At 41.9% G+C, this 27,340-nt stretch overlaps 2 protein-coding genes across 4 annotated transcripts in view; both read right to left on the reverse strand.

Annotated features, from left to right (window-relative positions):
- Positions 1 to 14,380, reverse strand: part of map1ab (microtubule-associated protein 1Ab) — a 49,106-nt gene extending 34,726 nt beyond the window's left edge. The window contains exons 1-2 of the mRNA XM_028430414.1: positions 14,110 to 14,380; positions 11,255 to 11,356 (exon numbers count right to left, since the gene is read on the reverse strand). Coding sequence (XP_028286215.1) covers positions 11,255 to 11,356; positions 14,110 to 14,380 — 373 coding nt within the window. The remainder of the gene's footprint in view (positions 1 to 11,254; positions 11,357 to 14,109) is intronic.
- scamp2 (secretory carrier membrane protein 2) lies at positions 1,681 to 27,201 on the reverse strand. 3 transcript variants are annotated; one of them, XR_003672211.1, is made up of 10 exons: positions 27,028 to 27,200; positions 24,646 to 24,717; positions 24,344 to 24,430; positions 23,407 to 23,518; positions 22,778 to 22,906; positions 22,353 to 22,512; positions 21,794 to 21,895; positions 20,594 to 20,711; positions 19,316 to 20,520; positions 1,681 to 1,691 (listed from the first exon to the last, which is right to left on the reverse strand). XR_003672211.1 is itself a non-coding variant. In XM_028430431.1 (10 exons), exons 1-9 carry the CDS (start codon positions 27,082 to 27,084, stop codon positions 20,374 to 20,376), a joined length of 984 nt encoding a protein of 327 aa, XP_028286232.1. In that variant the 5' UTR covers positions 27,085 to 27,201; the 3' UTR covers positions 18,962 to 20,094; positions 20,363 to 20,373. The 3 variants fall into 3 exon arrangements, 2 of the variants coding, with proteins under 2 accessions (XP_028286232.1, XP_028286231.1); XM_028430431.1 differs by lacking the exon at positions 1,681 to 1,691 and having other exon boundaries at positions 18,962 to 20,094; positions 20,363 to 20,520; positions 27,028 to 27,201; XM_028430430.1 differs by lacking the exon at positions 1,681 to 1,691 and having other exon boundaries at positions 18,962 to 20,520.
- Positions 27,202 to 27,340: the final 139 nt, after the last annotated feature.

A 27,340-nucleotide genomic window follows, 5' to 3' on the forward strand; every position in this document is an offset into this window, starting at 1 on the left:
AATGATAAATGTGCTGTGTTCCATCAATTAACTTTCATTAGATTATAAACGTTTGGAGGCTGCGTGTCGGAGTTTTTAAATTAATAACAGTTATAAATGCGTTCCTCCTGTTGCTTCCAAAACATAATGACTAAATGTCGGAGGGCTACAGAAGTCTGGGTGATTCATCGACCTGTGTATTAGCCTGTTGAATGTTGTCTCACCGCTGCATTGTTGCAAACAGGATTTGTTTAAAATAACACCAACATGTGGAGATCAGAAAGCTATAGCCTGCAGAGCGTGAACACACACACACAGCTCACTACACATCACACACACACAGCTCACTACACATCACACACACACAGCTCACTACACATCACACACACACAGCTCACTACACACACACACACAGCTCACTACACACACACACAGCTCACTACACACACACACACAGCTCACTACACATCACACACACACAGCTCACTACACATCACACACACACACACAGCTCACTACACACACACACACACAGCTCACTACACATCACACACACACACAGCTCATCACACACACACACAGCTCACTACACATCACACACACACACACAGCTCACTACACACACACACAGCTCACTACACATCACACACACACACAGCTCACTACACACACACACACACCTCACTACACACACACACAGCTCACTACACATCACACACACACACACACACACAGCTCACTACACATCACACACACACACAGCTCACTACACACACACAGCAAAGCGAGCCCTCGTTTATTAAGCAGTAACATCAATATCAGACATGTTTTACCTGAAAAGATCTTTTGGATTCCACCTCTCACACTCACACAGGTTGTTTCCTCCACCTAGCTCTCCACAGTGGGTGAAAAATAACAGGGGTTCTGGCAAAAAGCATGCATCCATTTCTTTAGAAGGAATAATTCAACTGTAACACACGCATATCCACATGCAAAGGGTCAGGCTGCTGACTGAACCATCTCAAAGAGATTACAGGGGAGCAGGCTATGATGACGCTGCACTTTGAGCACTGTTGGATTAGCAGCAGCATACATGTGCTTGTAGATCTACTTGTGTCCAGTAGCAGGAATGGGAGCAGTTTAAAACCAAATATCTGTCTTTAAGATTCTGTTTAAATATTCTTAAAAATATGCTCAAAGGAGATTTTTCTTTTAAGTCACAGCACAGAGGATTAGTGGAAACACAAGCTAATATTTTAAAATCCTACAATAACCATGGACAGTCAGAATTTCATGAATACAAAATCCTGTTGTTGCAAATGGAAAAAAAGTTGATCTCCGAAAGAGTTTAGAAAAGGACAGCTATAGCCAGCATGTCCTCACCAGGAAAACCTAACATGAGGTCGATATTTCAGCCCTTATCGTATATATCCCTGAACAAAAATGGCGAGCACAGAGGGGAACAGAAGAAGACAAACCATGATCTTTACCTAACCGTAACCCTCTTTTTTAATGCTTGACCTTAACCAGTAGTCCTTAATGCCTAACTCCAACTTCCCCCAATCAGATCAACGGGTCACATAAAAGGAAACCCAGCAAGCCTCTAAGGCCTGTGAAAGCTAGGAATCATCACAGTTAGCATGGGAGGGGGTTTGTCCACCTTACTTTCTCAAAGGATGCTGTTTGAACCCAAACAATGTGTGGAACAAGATCTCTTCACCTTTTATCCAAAAGAAGACATCCAACAAAACCTAGCATCAGCATTCATGAAGAAATGATTCTGAATGGACGAGTCAGTTAAATTTGCCAACAGCAAGAGAGTACGAGAAACAAACATGAAATTTTTATGTTACACTAAATGTCGGAAGCCAGTGGCATACGCGAACTCTTCACCCCACTTTCTGCCTCTGGGCACTGGGGAGTGTTTTACTAGAAAGCACATGACACGATGATGTGCAGAGAGGCAGAAAGAAAGGAGCCGAGTCAGCACTGGTTCAGCTCAGGGCCAGAGAAATGGAAACCGACAGCTCCTCAGATACCTTTGAACCCATAGGTGACATACAGTACTCACATGAGCATTTTGAGAAAAAGTGTGTGTGTGTGTGTGGCTGTCTTGTCAGCTGGTCTGTTTAGAAAGGGTAGAGCGCCCCACGCACGCCCGTCCTCCTGTTACCCCTGCGACAAGGTGAGAGAACAGAACTGCTGTGTCACACCGAGGTCAGGACACAGTTACACAGCAAACTGAAGGGAGAGAGGGAACAGCAGTGATACAAAGAGTATGATCTCAGTGAGCTCCCAGCGATGCAGGCTGAACTGCAGTATTTATTTATATACAGTAAATGTACATTATGTATCATACTTCGTATGCTATGTCTCACCTTAACGTGAGAATGTTTACTTCATTGCTGTCATATCATTGTTGTGCAGCTCAGTATGAGCTGAGGAAAAGGAGGAGCCCGCACTGAATCCTGTCACTTGGGAAAAGAGCTTTGAGCTTCCCACCCATAACTTCTGCTGCCACTGTGTTCGATCGATTCCTTCCAGGCAATCTAGGAGAGCTCAGGAGTGATGAAAACGTCTCATTCCCACTATCCAATATACATGACGGACACATAGGTTGACACAGGAAGACATATTTTAACGGGAGGTGATTGGCGAAGAGAATAAGACGGTCCCATAAAATGTGAGGAACAGCAAAGATACTGGATGAGTGTTTGTTCCTGGCCTTTCAGTGTGTGGCTTCAGTAGAATGAACAACAAGACAAAAACATCACGGGGTAAAATCACTACTAAACAATCAAACTCCAGAATCAGACCTTGGTGCTAACCCTTTCATTTCATTTAGCACACCAGCAGTTTTCTTGTCTCTCCCTCTCACGCATTTTCTTCAAGGCTATTCTACTGTCTGCACAAAGACATAAAAACTGTGGGTGGACAGCCAATTAAAACTCAGACAGGCTCAGCATTCCTTCACAGAATAAATGAAGTGGATGATAATTGCTAAGTGAAAATGATTTAATGGTGAGATGTCAGATATGGATGGGGATGAGGTATGATATGATGTCTGTCATCTGAACTAGTTTTAACAAGTTTAATAAGTTTAGGTAAAGTTTGTTGGGTTAAAATGGGATGGTTAACCCTTAGGTTAAGGCAAAAAGCAAAAAAATGGCATGGCTAAGTTTGGACTATTAAAGCCCTTAGGTTAGGGCAACTAAACTCCAAGAAATGGAGGCAATGAAAATGCATTTAAGGTCATATATACAGATGGATGATGCCGTTCCGTCTCCGCCCATTGTACAAAAATTAGGCCAAAATATTGTGCTTACCGGTGCCGCCATTTTGGAAACAGATACCTTCTTGAGGTGAAGCCATGTTGTTTCTGTTCCAAACAAACACTCATCCACCTTTGTGTCTAGACACCAGCTCAGCTGCTCCGTTGGCTACTGACCATGGCATAACATCCTCCATTTTTAGCCAACAATAACTGATTAAATACCAACGTTGGGTCTGTGTCCCTATAGCATAGAGGAGGCAGGGTTTTTGAGCTATACTGCAGCCAGATGCCAGCAGCTTGGATGGTGTTTGCCACACCTTCAACATGTCACCATTTTCCTCCTTACTGTGAGATTTTATATACACGTATTCCTATGATTCCTGAGGGGCACGTAGCTATGAAGGTGCAGGTAGGTTCAGTCATCTAGTCGTGATCTTGGAGGCAGCAGACTGGGAACGAAAGAGTGATCCTAAAGGTCATGACCTAGGCCTCAGGTCAGAGAGAGGCGGCGATGTGAGGTCTGAGGTATGAGGATAAAACCTTCATATGAGATTTTCTCCCTACATTCAAAACTGCTAAGCACCTTTCAGCATGAATGGAATCAGATCATAGGGCTCTGGTCTTACAAGTGACTAAGACAAGGTTTCAAAGTTCAGGAGATGACCTGAAGCAATCACATTAGTGAGGTAAAAAATAATACAGCAAAGACCTTCGAGAGGTTTTAACTCAGAAGAATTTAAATTTCAACCTGAACTGATGAAGTGGGAACAAACTGCAGGTAGAAGAGCTTATAGGAGAGGAAGCAGGGTTTTTCTTCACGTTCAGATAAGCAGAAGAAGGATTTTATTAGCACAATGAGAAGTGAGAAACTCCTTACTAACACTGCAGCCGAAAGTTCTCTGTCCATTTTTTCTAATCTAAAAAAACTAGAAACTAATTAGATGAACTTTTTCATGCGACTATTCGAGGTAACAATTAGAAGCTCGGAGCTAATGCTTGAGCATCAACAGATGGTTAGCTTTATATAAGTAAGGCTCCTTCAGTGACTAATAATAAAGTGTGACATTTTCACTAAAAGGTCATTTTTTGAGCTAAAGCCACAGTTTACAACCGCATGAATGTTTGGTATGGAACAAATAGGCAGTTCATGTACAAAGCAGATGTAGTCGTGGTATAACCTGCTGCTTCTGTCATGGCTGAGGACTGTGTGTGTAGTTCCTGTGTGACTGTTCACACACATTATCCAACAAATCCACAAACACAAGTTCTATCTGATTTTCTACCCATCCTGCAGCAGCCCTCACAGACCTCATGATGTCATGATGTGTCAATAAAGTTCCCTGCAGACCTCTTTAACCTTTCACCTTTGACACCTTCAGGGTCTTTCAGGGTGACACATTGGATTCATTACCCAGAGCAGTGAATGCCCTTTTATTTGCATATCTGTTTGCAAAGGTCACTTTTAGACACAGCAACCTCAGCGGTATGACTGTATTTATGAATGGACTGCAGTATTACAAAACAACATCCCTACTGCTGATCATTCTGGAAGCCTCTTATTACGGATTGGATCAAGGCTATAGCCTTTCATGAGCTCCCTGCCTGACTAAGCCATCTTAGTAAGTTCAACCTGTGTGTGTGTGTGTGTGTGTGTGTGTGTGTGTGTGTGTGTGTGTGTGGGAGGATCCACACGTAATGATTACACTGATTTTTTCCCACTGATTCTTTTCCCTTTCTCTCCACCCACATCTCCCTCAGTGAGAGGTGGAGAGAGTCAGAGAGAGGAGGACGTGATGTTTCACATCTCACTTCAAAGCATCTCTGGACCTTTGAGACGCTGAAGCCCGGTTCTTATAAACCAACAGGCATCCTCAGTACTTTGTTCAATAACCATCTCAGAGACATTCTTGAACCGACAGCTAAGAGCACGTGTGATGTAAATGGACAGAAATTACACGGATATGTCTGTTTCTGTGAATGTGTAAATATACTCTGTGTGATGCAGTGTTTGTATGTCCAATCTACAATATGAGGCAAGCTTTGTGTTTCCTGTGTTTGACTCAACAGCTGAAATCTCATGTAATAACACTGTGAAACACTAGGTGGGCTATTGAGTGAAGGACTAGTGGTACAAAAATCATCCAACAGCCGACCTGTAGGATCTGCTGGATAAAACTACCTTAATGCCTTTATTCCTGATAAGTGCCGGATGTCTGGAGTGTGTTTAAGGAAGCTGATGCCTTCCCAGCAGGACTCTGAGGGTGTCCTGATCCCTGGTTCTGTTGGGCTTGTCTTTATTTAACCCCTGGTTTCTACTTGTGTTTCTAGTTGTTCTGGGAGTATTTGTGTGTCCATGGTCCTGGTTTTATTTTTGGTAGCCCCCTTCCCTTCTTCCATCTGTGTAGCTTGCGTCCCTTTGTCTTGTATGTCTCCCGCCCTCCTCCTCTCTTACCTGATTACCCAGGTGTGTTTCACCTGTGTCTCCGCCCTCGTGTATTTTCAGGGTGAGTTACTTCCTCTTTGTTATGATCTGTGTTCTGTGGTTATTGTTTTGCTTGTTATCCTGAGTTTCCTGGTAAAATTGTTATTTTTGTATGTTCATGGTTGGTTTTGATTGTTTGCTGTTTTGTTTTGTAGGTCTTGTTCTCCTTGTCTTTGTCGGTTTTACTTCCTAGTGTTTGCCCGGCCCCTGCCGCCCTGATCGCTTGCGCCTGTGTCTGGTTGTCGTCCCTTCCCTTGTGTATTTAAGGTGTTTGTCTTCCCTCGCTTCTTGCCAGGTCGTTTTGTGTTTCTTGTGTGTTTCTCAGAGCGCTCCATCCTGTTTTGAGTTCCGAGTTCTCTGTGTATGACCTTACCTGTGTTTTGGAAGGTTTGTCTTAACTTAGCCCTTTTTGTTCTTTCACCTGTGAGATTGACTCCTTGTTTTTTTGGACACTGCTAGTGATTCTGATCTTTGCCCAGCCCTTGGTACTGTTGCTTGGTTGGAATGCTTTGTGTATCGAACTCTGTGTTAAAATTGGATTATTGCTCATCACTGAATCATAGTCCTGCATTGGGTCCTCTCACCTGAGTCATTCCTGGCAGAGGGGGGTCTGTGTAAAATCAAACCACTCCATACTGAACTCCAATACATTCCTACTGAAATAGTCCAGATACACCTGGTTAAGTAGTCGAGGCAAAGAGGTGCTGCAAAGGCTTCTGGATGCCGTCGTTCAGCTGCACTGTTGTGCCTGTTTGTTTCTTGTAGCTCTATCAGGGCTGGTGTGTTGACATGATAGTTTTTGGTTGAGAAGTTATATAACATAGTCTAAATACAAACTACTTGTTTAAGTGGTAAGGGATTATTTTGTTAACATGATATTTCATCATTTAAAGTCACATTACCACCAGGACTGGTATATCATGACACCTTATTGTGGACTGCCCTGATCTGCAGTAGGAGCATGTGTTAATAAAGCTTTGCATTGAATAAGTTAAATCATGAATAGACACTCTTTTATTTGTCACGTCACGACCGTTCACCTCCCATCACACTTGAAGCTTTACAAACATGTAATGTAGCCTAATGTAAATCTCACATTGTTCTGAGGACACCACACAACTCAATGTGTGCGGATAACACTGTCACATAAACACACACTCACACACAGTGAGCAGACACAGACTCACACTTCGATGTGGGGAGTTAATCAGACCAAATCGCTGACACTAATCCGTGGCCTATCTCACCAAGTCCTTGTCGGGGTGTTTGTGTAGACAGCCAGTGTGTGTGTATTTGTGTACAGGTTCTTAGAGGAGATCCTCTCATAGGATGTCAGTGTAGTTAGGTTTGTTAGCCGTATGTGTATAGCCCCTGTGCAAAAAATATATAGTCATCACTGCACTACCACCGTTTTAACACTAGGGGGCTGCTGTGCAGTATTTGTTATGGAGAAAAAAAGACAGTAGAAACTCTGTCAGGCTTTTTAATGTGCAAAGCTGAAACAAGCTCACTTTACATAAACATTCACATTATGAATGGAGTCCTATATTTTGTTTGGCTGTGCAGGCAGATGGCATCGCTGAAAAGTGCACTGGTGCATCTTTGACTGGAGAAAGGATGATTGTGTTTCTTTCTGTAAGGCTGCTGTACAGCAGTGTCATCACTCTCCTACAGTAGGTGAAAACTGATCGCCATGGAAACTCTGAGGTTGACTTTTAGGCCTTGGATCAATAAATATAATCTATATTAATTTTCATGTGAAAATCCGAGCTGCTAGTTACAGTTAATCATCCTCACGAAGCTGTGAGCTCATATAAACAGTCTAAACCTGTACACCCTGTTGTGATGTGACCTTGTGGCTTGTTGATGTCAGATGAAAACAAAACAGGTTTCTCATTTCACAAGACGGCCTCGCAAAAGAAATGTTTATTAGAAGCCAGTGTACTGTAAAATGTGAAGATATAATTAAACTATTCAAGTTAGGTATGAACAGCATGTTGAGCAATTTTGCGTAATGATGATGATTAGAAAGGCTCTATGCCTGGTTAATAACACCCTGACAATCAGAGCTGTTGTAACGCCAACAGAGCTGCTGTTGGCGTTACACATCTTCATTCTGAACGTTAGTTGAAGCTTGTGGTTAGGTGTCAGCTGGCAGCATTTTAAGATCCTGCAGCAGTCCACTCTGTGGACACTGACATGAAGGACATGAAGGAAACATTGAGCTGAACTCATTAAACAATATAACATTGAACACCTCCGTAAACAGTAGCCCCTTCAGCTGAAGAAAACGGTAGCCTATATTCACAACTGTAGAGAGGGGAATCGAGGACAAGTTCAGTACAGAGTGTTTTTAACACTGTGAACTGAAATGAAAGGAAATCATTTACAGTGTTAAAGGGGCTGGCTGCTTGAAATGTATTCAGAAATCAGAGCCGTGTCTAGATCTAAACCAATCAAATCTCTGAATTTCAGTTAAACTGTCTGCATAGCAGGTGGCACGGTGGTCCAGCGGTTAGCACCGTCGCCTCAGCAAGAAGGCATAGCCTAGTTATGATATGCAAATTACTGTGATGGAGCTAGCAGGCTAAACATGGCTCCTGTACTTATGTCATTACCAGTAAAACACTGCTGAAGACAATATGATGGTTGCCAATGCTGACATATGGCAAATACAGCTTCAGATGAACATCAAGATCTTTTATGTGAGTTTTATTTATTTAGAAATGATGAACAAACATGTTCAATACTAACTCCATCTTACTGCTTCCATAGGACTTGAGGTGAGCTGCAGCAGGTGCTGCTGATGATCAGTCCTTGATGAACTGATCATCAGCAGGTGTGCAGACCTCTATAAAAGCAGACACTTTGGCAGTTTGCTGCTCTGGAGCGTTCAGGTGTGTGTTCACACAATGACAACAGGGAGACACATAAACAACTGTTGCTGCATGTCAGGAATGGATTATAAACTGTTTCCAATCTATTCAGAGTTCACGTTGTACAGTGAGGAAGACTATTCTCAAGTGGAAAGCATGTGTGGACATCCCAGCTAATTCGCCCAGAAGCCTGTATATAAAGCAATGACACTGAATAAAGGTTTCTAACATAAAGAGCTGCCCAAGAGCACCTTGGCTTGGTTGAGAGAGAAGCTGAAGTCTGATCGATTGATTCTGTTCAGCCAGACATTCCCAGATGTTATCAGTAAACAGATCATCGCTCCTTCACCTTATCACCACCTTCCAAAACCAGCCACTTGGATACCGAGCCACGCTGCTGCCATTTTCCCACAATGGAACCTTTTCCATCAACACAAAGCAATGTGATCCCCTTATCTATTTCTGCAGCCATTGGATTGCTCTCCATTGAAGTGCTATTGATTTGCCAAGTGGGTTGTACTAAGTAGGGTGTGGGGGGGGGGGGGGGGGGGGGGGGAATCAGGGTTTTGTCAATACTCCAAGCAGCTAACCTCGAGCTTACCTCACACAGTTGTGTTTTTAATAATAATATTAATAAACAATCCCCTACAGACACCACAGTGATGGGAGACAGAACCCATAATACATGCATGCATCATGTGTGTATTTTGCATTAAATTCACCGTTAAAGGCTTTGTCATGTTTAGTGTAAAACCATAATACAAAATCATCTAAAAGCAAAAACTACTAACATGTCTGATTTCATAGAGGTCTGCACACCTGCCACAGCCGAAAGCAGGAAGCAGGGACTGCTGCTAGGATCAGACATGGTTTGCTTGCATGGTTGGCTTCATTTGTGCTAAATAATTAGTGGCATTGTGGGAAAAAAGTTATGTTGTTGTTCATATGAAGTTGTATTTGCCTAATACTGAGGCTCACTATGATCAGGTGGTTTTTATTATGTTTTTTACACTAAAAAATGAATTAAAATAGGGTAAATTTGAAAATATATAAAAGAGTAAATAACTATATCGACAAAGAAGTGACACAAATCAAAGCATGTGCAGTACACAGGACAGTGAAAAGACAGAATACAGCTGAAAGACGGCCATCAGCAGCACAAACAGTCTGCAGGGAGGACGCCTCAGGTCGTCCGGTCACCCACCAGCCTGCTTTCCATAACTGCCTTCAAAATCCAGCACACCATTTAGAAATCAATACACCTTCTCTCAAAGCAATATGAACACTGTCCACCATGATCCATTAGATGCCAAAATAAGTGAAAAAATATCCAAGAAAAAATATGTTTGTTCTCATCATCCTGACTTCAAAGTGGAGCGTGTAGCATGTGATGGAGCAGACCTTTGGGAATTCAGATTTTTATCAGCAAATGTAAAGATGAAAGAAAAGTGAGTGGTTCAGAGGAGGAGTGTTTCTTTAACAGATGGGATGAAGGATACTAATAATGTTTCACAGGAAATCCTCTGTTTCCTCTGCTTATTCTAACAATGTGTGAAAAAAACCCGCTGTGTCACTTGACTGCTGCTCCTGCAGAGCATTTACCACCAGAGCAGTTATAATCCAACCAGTGCCTGTCACTTACCTCCGTATGCAACATGTGTGTGTGTGTGTGTCTGTGTGTGTCTGTGTGTCTGTGTGTGTCTGTCTGTGTGTCTGTGTGTGTGTCTGTGTGTGTCTGTGTGTGTGTCTGTGTGTGTCTGTGTGTGTCTGTCTCTGTGTGTGTGTGTGTCTGTGTGTGTGTGAGTGTATGTTTCTGTGTGTGAGTGTGTGTCTGTGTGTGTCTGTCTGTGTGTGTGTGTGTGTCTGTGTGTGTGTGTGTGTGTCTGTCTGTGTGTCTGTGTGTCTGTGTGTGTGTGTGTGTGTGTGTGTGTCTGTCTGTGTGTGTCTGTATGTGTGTGTGTGTGTGTGTGTGTGCGTGTGCGTATCAGCTGGCTTGCCTGAGTTTATGTGTTGCTGTTATTTAGAGATGAACATGCATTAGATGCTAAATGGGGAATTATTGAAATCTTCAGCCAGGTAAAGGCCTGACGAAACTCACACACACACAGACACACACACGCACAGGCACACAGACACACACACACACAGACACACACACAGACACACACACACAGACAGACAGACACACACACACACACACACACACACACACACACAGAGACAGACACACACACACAGACACACACACAGACACACACAGACAGACACACACACAGACACACACACACACTCACACACGTCTGATGAGATCTACAGCTTCCTGAACAGTCACACAGTTCTGCTTTGATGCAGTATCATGACTGTGATATTTGAATCAAACAGGTTTGTTGTTTTAATTAATATGTACGTCTCTATGTAAAATCCCAATTAAGCTTTATGCTTAATAATATTAGTAAACAAAAAAGACACAAATACCCACCAGAATAAACCGTCTTCAGCTGTGCAACATGTCAGGAGGACACTGATATGCCACATACAGCTTTGTATGCATGATAACATGTAATATGGCATTACTTCATGTAAACTCCTGTGACTTCCTGTGACACAGGGTCATTTTCTGAATTAAAGTCACATCACACTGACCTTTGACCTCGGAGGAGAAGTGGGCAGAGTGACGAGTTATAAACAGCTGCAGCTGCTGATCAAGGTCACAGCACTTCAGGTCAATGTCCCAGGATCGAATTCCTGCCAGGAAGAAAGAGAGAGAGAGAGAGAGAGATTCAGGACAGCAAGGAACAGACGGTGCAACAAAGGTCGAACATTAGTGGAAAGTCTCTGGACTAGTTTATGTTGCCACATTTAGCATGCAGCTTTTAATGCGAGTAATCTTCCAGGCTGGTTTTTTGTGATCTTGATGTAATCCTGTATCCAGCTGTGGCTGCAGACTCCTGCCTGCCTCCAGCTCCACTCTTCAGCTTTGTTACTGAACTGAGTGACAGCTGCAGGAGTCAGTGAGTGAATAACTTCACATTCAACATGTCCTGAGACCTGAGGGCACCTCAAACCTACAGACATGTATTAACATGCAGACAGGAGCAGGTCTGTGGTGTCTGCACATGGTGTCCATGCATGTTTCAAAGGTCGGGTAGGAGATTATATTCTGAAGCACTTTGTGTTAGGGTTAGGGTAACTTCTCTTTACAGTCTGATAGCAACCGATTAGTTCAGCAGTTTCTCTTTAAAACGAAGAATATGAATCATCTGAAGCTATAAAACATAAAAACATCAGCCATCAGATAGACAGACAGACAGACAGACAGACAGACAGACAGGTATGTATAGGCAAACAGGCTTAATTGCTGTAGGTTGTATTTCTTTTTATATAGTCACAAATTTCCTATAAAGCTATTTTTTGGTATTATTTTAACTACTTTAAATGTGGAAGCAATAAAAGCATCATAATAGTTTTAAATACTAATTAGCTTCAAGTAAAATATCCTATCTTTGATAATTGAGTATAATCATCATAAGACTTCAGCAACTTCATGCACTCACACACACACAGACACACACACACACACACACACACACTTACACACACACACACACACACACTCACACACACTCACACACACAGAGTGCAGTTTTATCAGAGCCTGAGCTGCAGTGAGTCGAACTTCAGAGGGAACTTGTGTCAGATCTCATCAGGACACAACCCAGCGCCTGCACCTCTCATCTTATCCACTTGTGGCTTTCTTCAGTGAGAGCAAGAGATTATTCTAATTTTTCCAAATCCATACCCCTGGGCTGAAGTCTCCTCTTTCACAAAAACAGAAGAGCACTTTGAAGACCTTGTTTTGCCCTTTAACAGAAGGAAGTGTTCCATCACTGCAGAGACAGAGATGCTGTATCACCCTCATTAATGTTTTGTTAGCAGTCATCGGAAACTGCCAGACACATATAAATGAAACCATCCAGACATGTTGTTGCCTTTCTTGATATAAAAATAAAAGGACTGTTAGCATCCATAGAAGACCTCATAGTAACCACAGTGGTATGGGTGTACTGTTCATGTACTCTCTATTGATCTATGTGCACTTAATCAGCACTTAATCAATCACTCTGACATTAAATGATCTTAGTGAATAAATAATCATGAATTCAACCTTTATGTAGTACTTGGGAGTGTGTACACATGTGGCCTATGTGTGTAAATAATCATTAACTGCAGCACTGATGTCTTCTTGGTTTAAGTTGTCTTAGCTGGAAGTCAGACTGCACATTCGCATGTCTACATCGTCCTTTTTTGGCTGCACGGGAGACAGTCCCTGATGGTTTTAATTGAAAAGCTGAAGCCGCTGTGTTCTCCTCTTCAGCTGTAAGTGTGGAAGTTAACAGAACATGTCAAACTCACACTACACTCATCCTTGAGAAAACCTGTAAAACCTTTAGTTATTTGTAAAATTCTGTTGCTAATTTATGATTAGAAGGAAATTAAATGTCATTTTTTTACTGCTGCAGTGAGGGCGACTTGTTGCCGGCCTACACAGGGACCCTGCAGCTGAGGTGTAAAGTCGATGGCAGGTCATTTGCACTGAGTCTTAAAACACCGACCTGGGCCACAGAATCGATGCTGCAATGAGCATCAGTGTGTGTGTGATACCGAGCCTGCCACACAGCAGAGCTGTCACCTCCCAAACACTGCTAAGACGAGGTCCGGGGGGGGGGGGGGGGGGGGGGCGGATGGGGTTGCTATGGCGCCAGACCGCCATCTAAAAAAAAATAAATAAAAAAAAACTGCACAGCTTAAAGCAGCAGAGAACTGCTGACGCCTGGATCCACACACAGCAACATCTTTCACAAGTCAACAACAACCGCTTTACACTCCTACACCTCAGTGACAGGAATGACTGCAGCCTGCTGCAGGAGGGAGGGAGGGAGGAGAGGGAGGGAGGAGAAGGGAGGAGGAGGAGAGGGAGGGAGGAGGATGAGAGGAGGAGAGGGAAGGAGGAGGAGAGGAGGATGAGAGGAGGAGGAGGGAGGAGAGGGAAGGAGGAGAGGAAGGAGGAGGAGGAGAGTGTTATAGCTCACACAGCATTGAATGTCCAGCAGAAAACTGAAAACTCTTCCAGTCTGTGAATAGTTGTGCTTTCAGTGCAGCATGAGGAGTGTGTGTGTGTGTGTGTGTGTGTGTGTGTGTGTGTGTGTGTGTGTGTGTGTGTGTGTGTCTGTGTGAACACACACAGACACACACACACACACAGAGGTGTTACCGTCTGTTCCACTGATTTACTCATATAGAGTTGATGTTTTCAAACTGAGTGAAAACTATCTGCATTTACAACTTACACCCAGACACTACCTACAGCAAACTGTGCGGCGTCCCATGGTGCAATGCTGCAGCAGCTGCCTCTACCTCTGGATCTCCGTCCATTGCGTCAAAACATGTCTGATTTAAACCTTTTCACAGCGACCAAGACAAACGCAGAGGAGACTCACCGCGCTCTATCTGCGCTCTGGCGGTGTTCAGCTGATGCTCCGTGCCGATCTCCCCGATCACTATCAGCATGTAGTAGCCGCCCCGGTTGAATGGCACCCCGCGCCGCCGTCTCCCTCCTCCGCGGCGATACTGTAGTCGCTCCTCGAACCCCGGCGTTTGCCGCGGCGTGCTGAAGCCCTCGTCTTCTTCCACCACCGGGAGCGCACCTCGCACCGGAATCTCCATGGCAACAAACCCTGGAGGAGACGCCGAGGCTGACTCCATCGCCATGACAACTACCGGTGTGTGTCAGAGAGGAAGAGTCCGGCCGGGTGGGGGGGGGGGTGAGAAGGGGGGGGGGGTGCTGAGAGGTGAGGGAGTTAAGATAGAGGGTACCGTGTGGTCCAAACGACCCGTACATCGCCATACAGTGTCACTTCCGGTCTGGGCTTCAAAATAAGAAACACTTTGAAACCGTGTACAGATATACAGCACCTGCATTTTGGAAACGTTGTCAAGTAAACTACTAATTGAATCTGTCATTCAGATTTCTGAGGGGAAAAAACCGGAATTCTGAGAATTTTAAATTTATAATTCCGATTTCAAACTTTTAGAATTAAAACTTTTGAAGTGTGAAGTCACAAACTGACAAAAAAAATAAAATAAGTGGCAATAATCCTCCTCTGTTAGGTGTCAAAGCAAAGGCAGTGAGATTTTTATTATTTATTTATTTTTAGTTTCATGTGATTAGCATACAGGGAGTCACAGTTTACTGCATTCCTCTGTACACTTACATGTATATTAATACAACAATAGTAAAAAAGTGAAACACAAAAGAACTTATCATACGTGTTAAAAAAACAAAACAAATAAAAAGCACTGTCTATAAAACCTGAAGCAAAAAAATACATTCTATAAAACTCATCATTTTGCTGTCTGTGCTAATGTTGTGGAATCCTATGAATCCTACAGCGTTAGCAGAACAATAACTGGTGACACTGGTACATTTTATGGAAAGGATTTATTAGTTAAAGCAGGATCAGACATCAATCATGGCACCCTGTGCTCGGGATTTAGACTTATGCAGTGAATGTAGAAGGCTTATTAAAATAATCTGAGAGCAGTTTCTGCAGGTTTCAGATCTCTTTTATGCACACACACAGATGAAGACAGACACAGACACAGATGAGTCTTAAAATAGCCTCTTTCTTCTCTACAGTCCTCATTTAACTTCGTTCCTGGTTAACCTTGAGTTTGGCTCATTTCTGTGTGTAGCAGAGGGCAGCTCAGCATAAACTGCCAGCACCACACTGAGGGGATAATAAGGAGGTACACACCCACCTCCAGTCGTACCTTTAATGTGCAGTGCACTACATCAGGGAGCCACTTTATGTTGGAATTAGTAAAGCTCTTCATTTGTTATAGTCACTGCATTTACAGATGTTTGCAGCAGTCACAGTCAGATAAGACAAAAGAAAGAAAGAAATCAGTGTGCAACATCCCACAGTAGCAGTGTGGATACCTCATGCAGGTCTCTGACAGTGAGTCAGCACTTCACAGAGCACCTACACCACAGCCATGCCTCCCTCTAGTGGTGATCCTGCATCAGAGGCTGCAGCTCCAGGATGATGTAACCCTACAGCACACAGACAGGTGAACCAGGTCAGGACGACTCTTTGTAAAACACAGCGTCCGTCCTTTTTCTAAATAGGACACTAAAACAGAGTATAAATTAAAATCCTGAAATAAATAATTTTGTTCCTGAGAATGCTCAAATTTAATTTTCACTTTCAGTTTATTAAGTTCAGGGTCAGATTTTGGGATTTTATGTCTATTAAGCAGCATAATAAATTGTTTTTTAATCAATAAAGATTTCTATTTCAGTCATTTGGAAAGTGTAAATAGGCCTCTATGTCGCCATCTTCTGGACGAGCACAGTTCCAACACAATATTGTCAAAGTGATCCTAAAATGCAGCATCACTCTGACCCAGCACTCAATACGTTTCACCTTGTTATTCTGCACGTATGAATCACAAAGTCCTTTAGACAACACAACACAGAAAAGACAATGGAAGCCTTAAAATATGCTACCACCATATATTTAAATAAACTAGAAAAGCATTCCATCTAATTTGATTGCTGCAGCTGAAGCATTGCTTTGAACACTGATGTGAATACTGGCTCTAAAGTGCTGGAGAATCTGTAATGTGAATTTAATTTGCTGAAACACGTCTGAAAAGGTGACGCTCTTTTGTTTTGAAAAGTTGAAAACATTAGGAAGATATGAAAGATAAACTGCTCAAGACAAGAACAATATGAAGTCAATTGAAGTCGATTTGACATTTTGACTGTATTCCAGCAGATTCAGCTGTTTTCCTAATGTAGGTAACCGTTACATTATAGTGTGGTGCTTTTTGTTTGTGTGTTTGAAATAAATAAACATTTATTTTTCAACCTGCAACAACATTAAAACCTTCAACAACAATATTATCATTATCATCATTATTATTATTATTATTAATCATTATTATCATCAGCATCACCATTATTATTATTATTATTATTATTATTAAAGGCAGAGTCAGGCTTTATTTTTATCAGCGTCTCCAAAACAGGAAAAAAAAACACATGTTTCAAAATGGCGGACCGCGCGAGGGAGTGGACGTGTCTGTAGGGAGCTCCACCTTTGACCCAACGTTTTATCTCCCTCGGGAGTTTTTAAGCGTATATTTTAGAAAAGGCGGCTTCGAGTTGAGAAACTGTGAAGAAGATTGTGACGGAGACCTGACGGAGACCTGATGGAGACCTGACGGGACAGATGCTGCGGTAGCTAGCTAGCTAGCAGAGCTGGAAGCCGACACGATAGAGAAGGTTGAAGCAAGGCGTCTGGACTTGTAGAGTTTTCTAGAAGACGTTTCGCTGCTCATCCAAGCAGCTTCATCAGTTCTAACTGTTTGGTGGGGAAACATGGTTTATATGTGGTTACAGACCTATGTGGGTGGGTCTGGGTAAAACTTAAAAAACTTACAAACAATAGCACTAAATGTTTCCATACTTACCTGTGATGTTCTGGCTGACTGGGCCAGGTGTGTCTAACGACTGGCTAACGACACGATGCTAGCATCCCAGTGCTAGGCTACAGACGACCCGGAAGCCAGACAAAATATCCGCGTTGTCGGAATAAAAAGTAGGGCCGAGGACGGCAGGACATCTGAGTTTGTTGCCGAGTTGTTGGAGGGGAGTCATTTGATCTACCTGTGCATGGGGACCGTGCTCATTGTAGCATAGCGCCAGCTAAAGACGGGACGCCAGGCTACACCGCTGCAGGTAAAGGAGCTCGTACTGGGGCTTGGAGGGACAAGGACCGCTGCGGTTTGACAGGCGCCCGGGAAACATCTGATGGCTTTCCAACATAGCAAGGACAGATGCAGACAAGACAAGGCGGCGTGGTTTCAGGCACCCCGCCAGCTTCGTGGTCACGGTTAACACAGACAGCGCTTCGGCCGATACAGAAACCCGAGCAGAGGCGCAGGGCTGTGGCCGTGATGCTGCACCATGCTCTGGGTAAACCCTTGATCATTTGGTCCCTGTTGTTTTAATGAGGTGGATTGAAGGGACAGGAAGGAGTAGTTGTAGTCTGGGCCCTCGGGGTTTGGGGTGTGAAAACGCTGCTTGTGGGCTGGTTTTCCTCCTGGATGCTGCTCATGTGTTTTCTTTAGTGCTCCCTTTTATCAGCACACCTGCTTTTAGAATGTAGCCACTGCTTCATTTACTGTTTGCCGTGGTCGTGTATGTGGGGCTAAAAGCCCTTTAAAGAGCAGAAAGGTGAACACTCAGAGCTGCTGACTGTTTTCTTCAAGAAATTAGGAAAACGGCTGCAAACATGTTTCATCCTTCGTGGGCATCTCATGTCTTTTAATCAAATTTTAGTGAAAAGTTTTAAAAGGCGCAGCAATCCTCATTAAGAGGTTCCCCCATGGAAACCACTTCTAATGACAGAGAACTTTCCCATTTTTCCAGAATTCTTTGTCCAGTTTGTCAAATACAAACATAATCTTAGGTGAAGACTTTTGTGTTTTGGACCCTTTTCTCGATCAGAACAGTATAACCTGTAACAATCTTATACATCATTTAATCCAGTGGACATTCGGAGGCTTCTTAACCCACAGTGAAAGATTTTTCACTTCCCAGCTGAGTCTTACTCAAGGACTCATTTATTGTTACATATTATATATTCCCAAGAACCTTTTACAACAGAGTTTGCATAACGAAATTGATCAACTAAAACAAAGTATACATTTTTGGATAACTGCCTATTTCTCGTTGGAAAGATTAATCCACTTAAATGCTTGTGCTGCCATGCTTCATACACCCCCCATGTTTCATTGGTTGATCATATGTAAACAGATTCTGTCATTGTGCCTATTACCTGGAACTACACGGCCATCTACAAGAGTGTAGTACAGACTGATGTCTCTTTTAGATGTGTTTCTGTAAATAATCCTCCTTATTAACTAAGACCATGGACTCCTGCTGCAAACATAGATGTGATGTGTTCTCATTGTTATGTCATTGTTGTGTGTTGTTTTTATTGTGAGATTGTTAAACTAATTCTGTTTTCATTTCATCACCATTTTTAGATCTCACAGGCTGAGACAGGAAGCCAATGAGTACACAGCCACAAGCCGCAGTTCCTTGCCTGGCCTCTTGAGGCTAGCTCCAAAAGTGAGTCCTTTTCCAGCTTATAATGCACAATGATAACTGGGACTGGATTTTTGGCTAAATAGCTTCATAAGTGAAGTAAACTAGCAAGTCTCTTTGAAGTACAGAAACAAAGTTTATAAGAGTAGAATAAAAAGTGAGGAAAACAGTTTCAAATGTAAGCAAAGCATTTTATTAGGTGTTATATTCAATGTTGTAATAAAAAAAGCAGTACAGTACATCCAGAAACATGGATTAATAAAAAGCTTGTGTTACATGATGGTTGTAACATTGAATTAGACCGTTATTGGGTGCAACATCATCAAAACAAATCATCTGAGAAATGCTAACATACAAAAAATATATTTATACCAAATAATTTAATAACTTGGCAGTCACCTTACCGAGGCACAAAGCTGAAATTCTTTCAACAAGTGCAACAACCTATGAAAAGGAAATACATTAAGCTCTGTACTGGTGAGGCTGAGACACTGGATTAGTTCTTAGAAGGTAAAAGTGATGACACCTCTGTTGTACAGTATTGTCTGATTATATATATATATTCCCACTGACCAAATATACATGTAAAACTCTCCATAACAAATGAAATGCATTCAATGTTGTAGGTACAATCAATGCAAAAAGTGCGAGGTTGCCAAAAATGTATTCAATGTTTTTTTTCTCCCCCATTTTCTAGGTGCTTTGGTTTCATTAGAAACAACTCTTGGTTCAAAAATTGTCATGATACTGATTTGATGTTTCAGAAAAGAAAGAAACTTAACCTAAGTGATATCTCATTTTACTCTCTGTATACTAGATAAAAGTAGATTTTTATTTGCTCTCTACAAGCATGAAATGAATTGAAGCGTGTCAAGAAGAGAGGTCCCTCTTCACTGAATATTTACAATAACATCTAAACCTCTGAGGCCAGATTACAGTCAAACTACATGAGTCAGGGCCAAAGGTTTTCCAACAGAAATGCTTTTCAGATATATTACATGTCAATCAATGACAGAAACACTTATTTATATTACAGAATCAGGATTCACCGTCTGTTTGGGAAGCATGCTGTGCCTCATGAATGTACAGAAATCAAAATGCCACACACACGCTTACACAGTCACACATGACACTGAAGAGCATGGCCAAAAAGTGCACACAACATACACAAAGCTAAGACTGTTCAGTCAGCAATCAGTCACCTTCATTAACCTCACACCACAGTTCCCGCTTGATGTGCGACGTTCCCCTCTGCTGCTTTTCATGCCCACAGAGCCAGACGAGAGTCAGTCTGCAGGAGACGCTACGAATGAAAAGCAAAAGGTAACAAAGGGAACTACATGAGCACTGATGGTGAAAGGAGGGAGGCTGATAACGCAGCCTCACCTGGCTCAAGGTCTGTACATGATAAGATCAGATTATGATTTGAAGAAATAAAGCCACTGGCTCCAGAGTAGCAATAACTGGTAGCCAACAAGTTCTCATTGAACTAAACCTACTGATTTGTTCAGACAGTTTAATCATCCAGACCTGATAATGTACAGACCCTGGCCTGTTAAAAGGAGCTCAACTTAGTCGATGACTAGTTTCCCTGAAAGGCTCCCTGGGCAGCGGAGGAAGCTGCACCAGCGGCGGCTGTCTGGAAAGTTTTACTGGTGAAAACTCCCTGTGAGAACTCCTGCTGAGCCTTCTGGAAACTGGCACCGGTGCGGCGGTACATGCTGTGGACCTGCAGAAGAGGAAAGGGTGAGAAATCATTTGTGTATTTTCATTTGTTGCCACCATAATGAATGAACTCTTACCATCTTGAGCAGGATGATGGACATCACGGCACACATAGTGAAGAGGATGGCCACTATAATCATGATGGCTCCCACTGCCTTGTGAGAAGCGATGACAGAGAAGGCCGCTATCCAACCACTAGATTCAATAAACATCAGTGATTGTTAGTCACAGCATCACTCTGACTGAAACATGTTCAGTTGGGTTCCATTTAGGGAGAGAAGAAGAATGCTGGAAGGACGTAGCGTGAAGAGCTTAGCAGATGCAAAAATCAAACATAATAAAAGCAGTATTAATGAAAGATCAAATAAATGAAATTCATATTAATGAGCACCTTTGTGTCCTTGTGATTTACTTATTCTCTGCACAGGAAACTAACAAAGTGCCTTTTGACTGTTTCACCATTATGCATTCTAGAAAGTGCCAATTTGATATGAAAGGGTTTTTTTTTTTTAACTTCACCTCATGTTTATCTAAAGCAGTCTGTGCACACTACAGGCTACAAAGCACACAAATGCAGACAAGACAATACAGATGAGGTTAGGACAGCAAACACCAGCAGCGTTATCAAACCACCTGAACAAGGTTTCCACGTGTTTTCTACATATTTAAGACACTCATTTATACTTATCTTTAGTAGTTCATAAGGGGGACAGAAGCCACGAACGTTTTTTTTATCCCACAGAAAACACTAAATTATTAAATAATCAAACCTGATTTTAGCCTTCAGGAATGACAGATTTGAGTGTAACAACAGTAAGGCTCTCCTGTTAATCAAACCAACATTTATATTCATGAAAGTACAAAACTAAAGTAAGAAATGGATGATGGAAAACATTTGGGAATGTGTTCACCACGTGTGCTGTAATAGGTAATCCAAAACACACATTTGAGGAAAGAACAGAGAACAGGAGGAGGGCAGGCAGATGGTGCAGCAGAGAAGCAGAGACTTACAGTTACCAGCAGACAGAGAGGCAGCAGGCTAGAGGCTGAAGAATGGAAAGTTTCTGTGAGAAGAGATGACAGAATGCAGAAAATAAGGGAGAGAGAGAAGAGGGTCGACGGGCGCTCACAGGTCAGCTGACTGGTAGTAACAGAGTAAAGGCCAGTACACAGAAAGCCTTGTGTGGACATTACATACATGTCTGCTTGCTCCTAAACAGCATACTTATTGAGAGTGAAGGTAAAACTCACATGTGGTTTTGAAGAATGTGACTCACCTGTTTCCCCACTTGGGGATGCCTACAGACTGGATGATGAAGATCACCACTTGGCAGAAAAACACAAAGAAGAAGAAGAAGAAGCTGAAGGAGCTGTCGGTCCTGAAAAAAAAACCAAGAGAATAATGACTGAGTTCACATGTTTATTCATGTTAGTCACCAGTAGCTTCATAATTTAAAGCATTATTTATTATGCAGTTTTATATGTCCTGTCGCTTTCTAAACATGGACCGCTTATTAACTTTGAATGGCCAGGTTATTAAATCATTAAATAGTAATTTAATCATTTATTTGAGGTTTCTAGCTGTTTAAATCTGTTGATAGCTTTCAAGGATATTAAATGTAGCCATAGAAGGAAAACTTACACTGTGGCCATTAATACAGCAGTTTTGTTTTTTATTAAACACATGCCAAAACAAGCAGTATTTTCCATGGTCATACTTACAATCCATGTCTGTTCTTTCAGGTTTTATCCCAGTAAAAACATCAGTGTATAAAGGAGTGGGGAGTAAATCTGTATAAGGCCACACATACAGCTTCTTTGTAAAGGGATACTCACCTGAAGGCCTTGTAGACGGGCCGGTACCAGCAGAGGAAGGAGCAAGGAGAGAAAAGGATGAGCCACAGAATGGAGAGCCCAAAGTCCACACCATAGGTCGCGTCAGTGGTGAATTTAGCCAGGCATGCCAGCAAGTTGAGGAACAGGGTCACACAGTTGACTGAGGGGAAACAGTAGGCAGTGTAAATGACAGTAATCACATCAGCATCATGTTCATATATGAACACAACCAGCAACCTCTACAGCAGTACACAATGATAATGTTAGACAGGACTGAAAACTAAATTCGGATACTCAAGGGTTATTTATTTTGTATGGTACATAACATGAATCCCTCCTGGGTAGAAAACTTGTATCATATTTCAAATAAAGCTTATTTTTGTTATTTGTGTTGTTGATGCACCCAAACATTGAGATGTACTTACACATCCAGAGATAGTACATCATCTTGCAGACTCTCTGGTACTCCGGGGGGATTTCCTCTGAGAAATCCTGATAGAAACACGGTTTGATGGGGAAGCTCTTTGGAAGTGGAGGCCAGTTGTTCTCTTTACCTGTTGAGAGAGATGCAGTATAAATTTCTGCATGTGTGCAGGACATCCACACCAGGAAAAAGAGGGCTGTTTTTTTTTGTAAATGTTGCCAAATCCATGTAATATATTTAGTTATTGGATGTGTAGGAGTTATTGCCCAGTCTCAGAACATTGTATAATGACTCTGCTGTGGGCTTTCACATCATAAAGAACTGCCTACACAGCTGATATGAGCATGTGCAAAAGGTCTGCCCCTTTTGGTGTACCACAGACACATGCACATCTGCAGCATTAATTAAACATAAACCTGACCAGATTAGTAGCAAATCGCCACTAATTTTATGTACACTTTACTGAAACTTGCCACTGCAATTAAGACATTTTAAGTTAGTATAATTGCAGGGTAATCACACATACAGACCATTTTCATAAAGCAAGTGTTGTATCCTCATGAATACACACTGCAGTGTTTTCCTGTCTCAGCATCTGATACTGCTGCAGGAAGGAGTGGTTTTAATGACCTGCTGTGCCTCGTCTCTGTAGCTCCTGCTCTCTGCGGTCCAGCTCGGCAGCTTTCCTCTCCAGCTCCTCCTGCTGCCTCAGCAGGTTGGCCTGAGCTGCAGCAGCAGTTGCCTGGAAAAAACAGAGAAACGCCAGAGATACTACTGCAAAGGCTTTTTTAAGCAACTGTCAAAGGTTTCACAATAAGGGGCCTTTACGGACACTGCAAGCAACAATGCAAAAGTGATTGATTTCACTTTCGGTTTCAGCACGATGGTGAGCCTATGTGAGCCGTTTCAGAAAATATATGTAGACTCCAGGAGCCATACTGGACACTGCATGTGATTTCAAGTGTTTATAAAAATACATATTTATAATCATCACAGAAAAGAAACAACGGATCATGTGTAAATTGAACTGATATTTAGGGCAAATATCGCCTCTAAAAATCCTCAGGTAACAATAAATATAAAATATCAGAGGAGTCAGTACTTTGGTCACATTCAGGATTTTATCATGTAAGAGAAGAGTTCCTGCTGCAGAGTAACTCAAGTTATTGGTTTGTAGAACATTTCAAAAATGTTTCATATATATTTTATCATGTCAACTGAGGAACCTTCAGAGTCCTACTCTGCAATGAAAAAACAATAAGGCCTAAAAAGCTGATGGGGGGGGCATCTTTGTTCCACCTGACATCAGTCTTCAGTTCCTGTGATCGAAAAAAAGCTCATGTGTCACCAAGTCCATTGTGGTATCTGTTTCTATCCTGCACTGGCTTTATTTTGTGAAGAATGGAACACACAGCAGCACCACTTGTGTGCATGAATAAAAAAAGTGCCAATTAAATATGAATGAAACATAAACAGGGACAGGACACAGAGAAGTGCTCACCCTCATTCTACTTTAATGCAGCAGATACGTGGCAAGGTTTGGCAAAGAGAGAGTGTGTGTTCTCACCTTTGGACTGGGCTCTGTAGAGGGCTGTAAGACAGCAGGCTGGTAAGGAGAGGTGGATGCTGGAGTGGTGTGAGCAGCCAGGCCATCCTGAGTGGAATTGACATGTGAGCAAGTGATGCAAATGAAAGACAAACAAGAAAATGACAGAGGATGAAAGGGGGAATATAATAACTGAAAGAACAAAGGATGACATGATCTGCAGATACAGATGATAACAGGGAACTAAAACTATGGACAAATCAAAGATAAAACAATAAAGTCATTTATTAAAACGCAGAGACAGACACAGCTTTATGGCTTACATTAGTAGGAAAAGGGTTGTACTGGTCAACTGGTTCTATGCTGGGGTTGGTCACCTGTGTGACAGCAGGATCCTGAAAAAAAACATAGAAACATGTCACATTGTGTAACATCAAATAATTCTGTGTGTAATGCAGTCCGAGGAAACTGGGTACAGGACAGATCTTGCTTATCAAAGCTTATCAAAGTAATGAAAACATAAAAGTCAGCAGGTGATTATATGACACACTGACATGTCTACAATATTTTCTAATCCACTTCTCCTTTAAAAAGAATGAGAATGACTGCCTCACATGCTTACATCACTCACTGGTCATGTGAGGTGTGAGCTCACTATCGACTATTGACACACCTGTAAACAGTCCCAGAGGAAAACCGAGGGACATCTGAAGAGTTCATACTGCTACATACTGTAGCATTATTATACTAAAGAAAAGTTGTGGTTATAAACTGCGTATCCTATTTTTAAGAGGGAAGTCGCTGCTACCTGTACAGACTTTCAAAACCTGGTATACAAAACGTGTTTACATCATGTAGAAGCAGAAAACATGTTCTGCCTGTAGACTCACAAAGAATGGGGTTACTTGTGAACAGCCACTGATCCTCCATGAAATAGAAAATGCTAAAACAAGACTGCATCATGTTTGAAACAAACCCAAACATCAGCATCTCCTCCTTCAAAATGATGGAAGTTGTGTACTGTACTTGGCACATCCTAAAATAATAGATTTAGTTATAACAGCACATGTAAATATACACTTAGGATTAAAACTGCATGTTCTCCTAACTTTAACATATCTGTACCAGGAAACAGGAACTGCTGTGATAACTGATGATTGCCTAGGTGTGGCAGCTGTACCCATTTCATAACTGCACTTGGATATTGCTGCTAAATGGGTTTAAGTCCCTGTTTGTATTGTATCCCACTCCCTTACAGTGCTGTAATTATTCATGCATGCATGGTCACAAAAACACACAGAGTATGTTCAACTCCAATGTCACAAATGAAGCACATTTTCATTTTTCTAAAATGTTATTATCTTGAAATTCCTCCAAAGGCTGGAAACCTGTTAACTCTTTTAATGTGAACCCATACTATGGGTTTGTATAACAGCATGGTACAACTCGGACAACCTATTACAGCTGCTTTTATGGGGGTATTTATTCAGCCACTTCCACACCTAGCAAACAAACAGTGGTCTGCACTGACGGCACAGCTATTGTGCACCTGATGTAATAAAATGGTGAGTCTATGACTGTGATGTAGAGTCACAGCATATCATCTTACATTTGATTTAAGAGTGTGAGGCTGTAGATAAAATGTTGCTGTTGGTGCCTCAATAACAAGCAGGACTCTTTTACATTTTGTACCTGACAAATGACTCACTCCTGATTTTAATAGTGCAATTATGTACAGCAATACACAGACCACATATGATGCTAAATAACAGCATGTCTTGTCTAGCATCATGTAGAAAGGTAGTGTGCAGGCCTCTGCCCAGTGACTGCTGCATTACAATAAGTCAAACCACAATCATCAGAGACACAACTTCTTCTGAGGAATTAAGTCAGAATCTACAGCTAAAATAAGGCTAATATTTCATTGCTTTACAGATATGGCCATAATAATAATAATAATGGCCATTTTCTTGCACACAAATAACAAAACACTTGAATGTGTACAATACAATTTTACAATACAAAATAGCTTATTTAGGGAAGTAGAAAATTCACCAACTAGTGGAGGTTTGACAAAAGAGCCCAGTAAAGAATTCAAGAATTTCCTTCGGGATTAATAAAGTTTTATCTTATCTTAAAGAATTCATGCTAAAGATATTCATCATCAAGGCTGCAGCCTTTCTTGCAAACTCCTAGGTTTGTTATATAATGTCACTAGAGAGGGTTTAATAAAGTAACATTATTAACAAACTACTAAAGTTTAGTCACTGAATCAGTTAATATAAAGGCAATCCTTCTGACTACTGAAGAATGCTAACTTTACATAAAACTGTTTACTGCAAACTAATCCGGATGTGATACATTTGTAGAATACAGACAAAATGTAGTTTGATAAAACACACACAGTGATAAGAAATCGCTTTAAATCGAATTATAACTAAAACCGTTTGTCACACATTCCTATATGGCTACAGTTTAACTTCCTGCAAATAAGCTAGTGGGACACTCCGCCCACTTTTCCAGGAAAGCTCACTGATTGGTTTAAAATCTGTCACTCATCTCACTTTCACCAAATGGGGTCCAATAGCGGAGAAAAGTCCCACCCCGACATCCACCCAACAAGTTTCCTGGCGTGCTACTTTTTAACGAATGATGTGACTCTGCCTTTCCAGTTGTTCAACTAAATCAAAAACGCATACACCTACATTGAAAGGGTTGACGTTGGCAGGCTCTGCGAACGGGTTGTCATCAAATCCTGACATTTTGAAAAGGCTACGAGGTGTTTTATCCTCCCCGAATGTGGAATAAACAACTCTTCTCTGTCGCTTCTATTGCCCCCGTCCTACCCACTTCCTCGAATAATGTTGAGAGCGCATGCGCACTCAGGCTACTGGGCAGTGACGTATGCGTCAGATGACATACGTCGTCAAAGCGCGCCACCTCCAACTCTTCTCAGGAAGTGCCCAGAAATTAATGAATAGAATGAAAAGTACTTGTTTAATAACAAAGTTGGATAGG

This window comes from Parambassis ranga, chromosome 19 (genome assembly GCF_900634625.1).
Source record: "Parambassis ranga chromosome 19, fParRan2.1, whole genome shotgun sequence".
NCBI classification, from domain to species: domain Eukaryota; kingdom Metazoa; phylum Chordata; class Actinopteri; family Ambassidae; genus Parambassis; species Parambassis ranga.

Bases quoted from the DNA above. Each gene is read 5' to 3' on its own strand.
- scamp2 (XM_028430431.1), bottom strand. From the start codon at position 27,084: ATGTCAGGATTTGATGACAACCCGTTCGCAGAGCCTGCCAACGTCAAC. The intron at 22,907-23,406 runs GTCATTAAAACC...CTCTCTCAACAG, and splicing joins ACAGAGACGAGGCACAGCAG to GTAAAGAGAACAACTGGCCT. The intron at 22,513-22,777 runs GTAAGTACATCT...GTTTCCCCTCAG, and splicing joins GATGTACTATCTCTGGATGT to TCAACTGTGTGACCCTGTTC.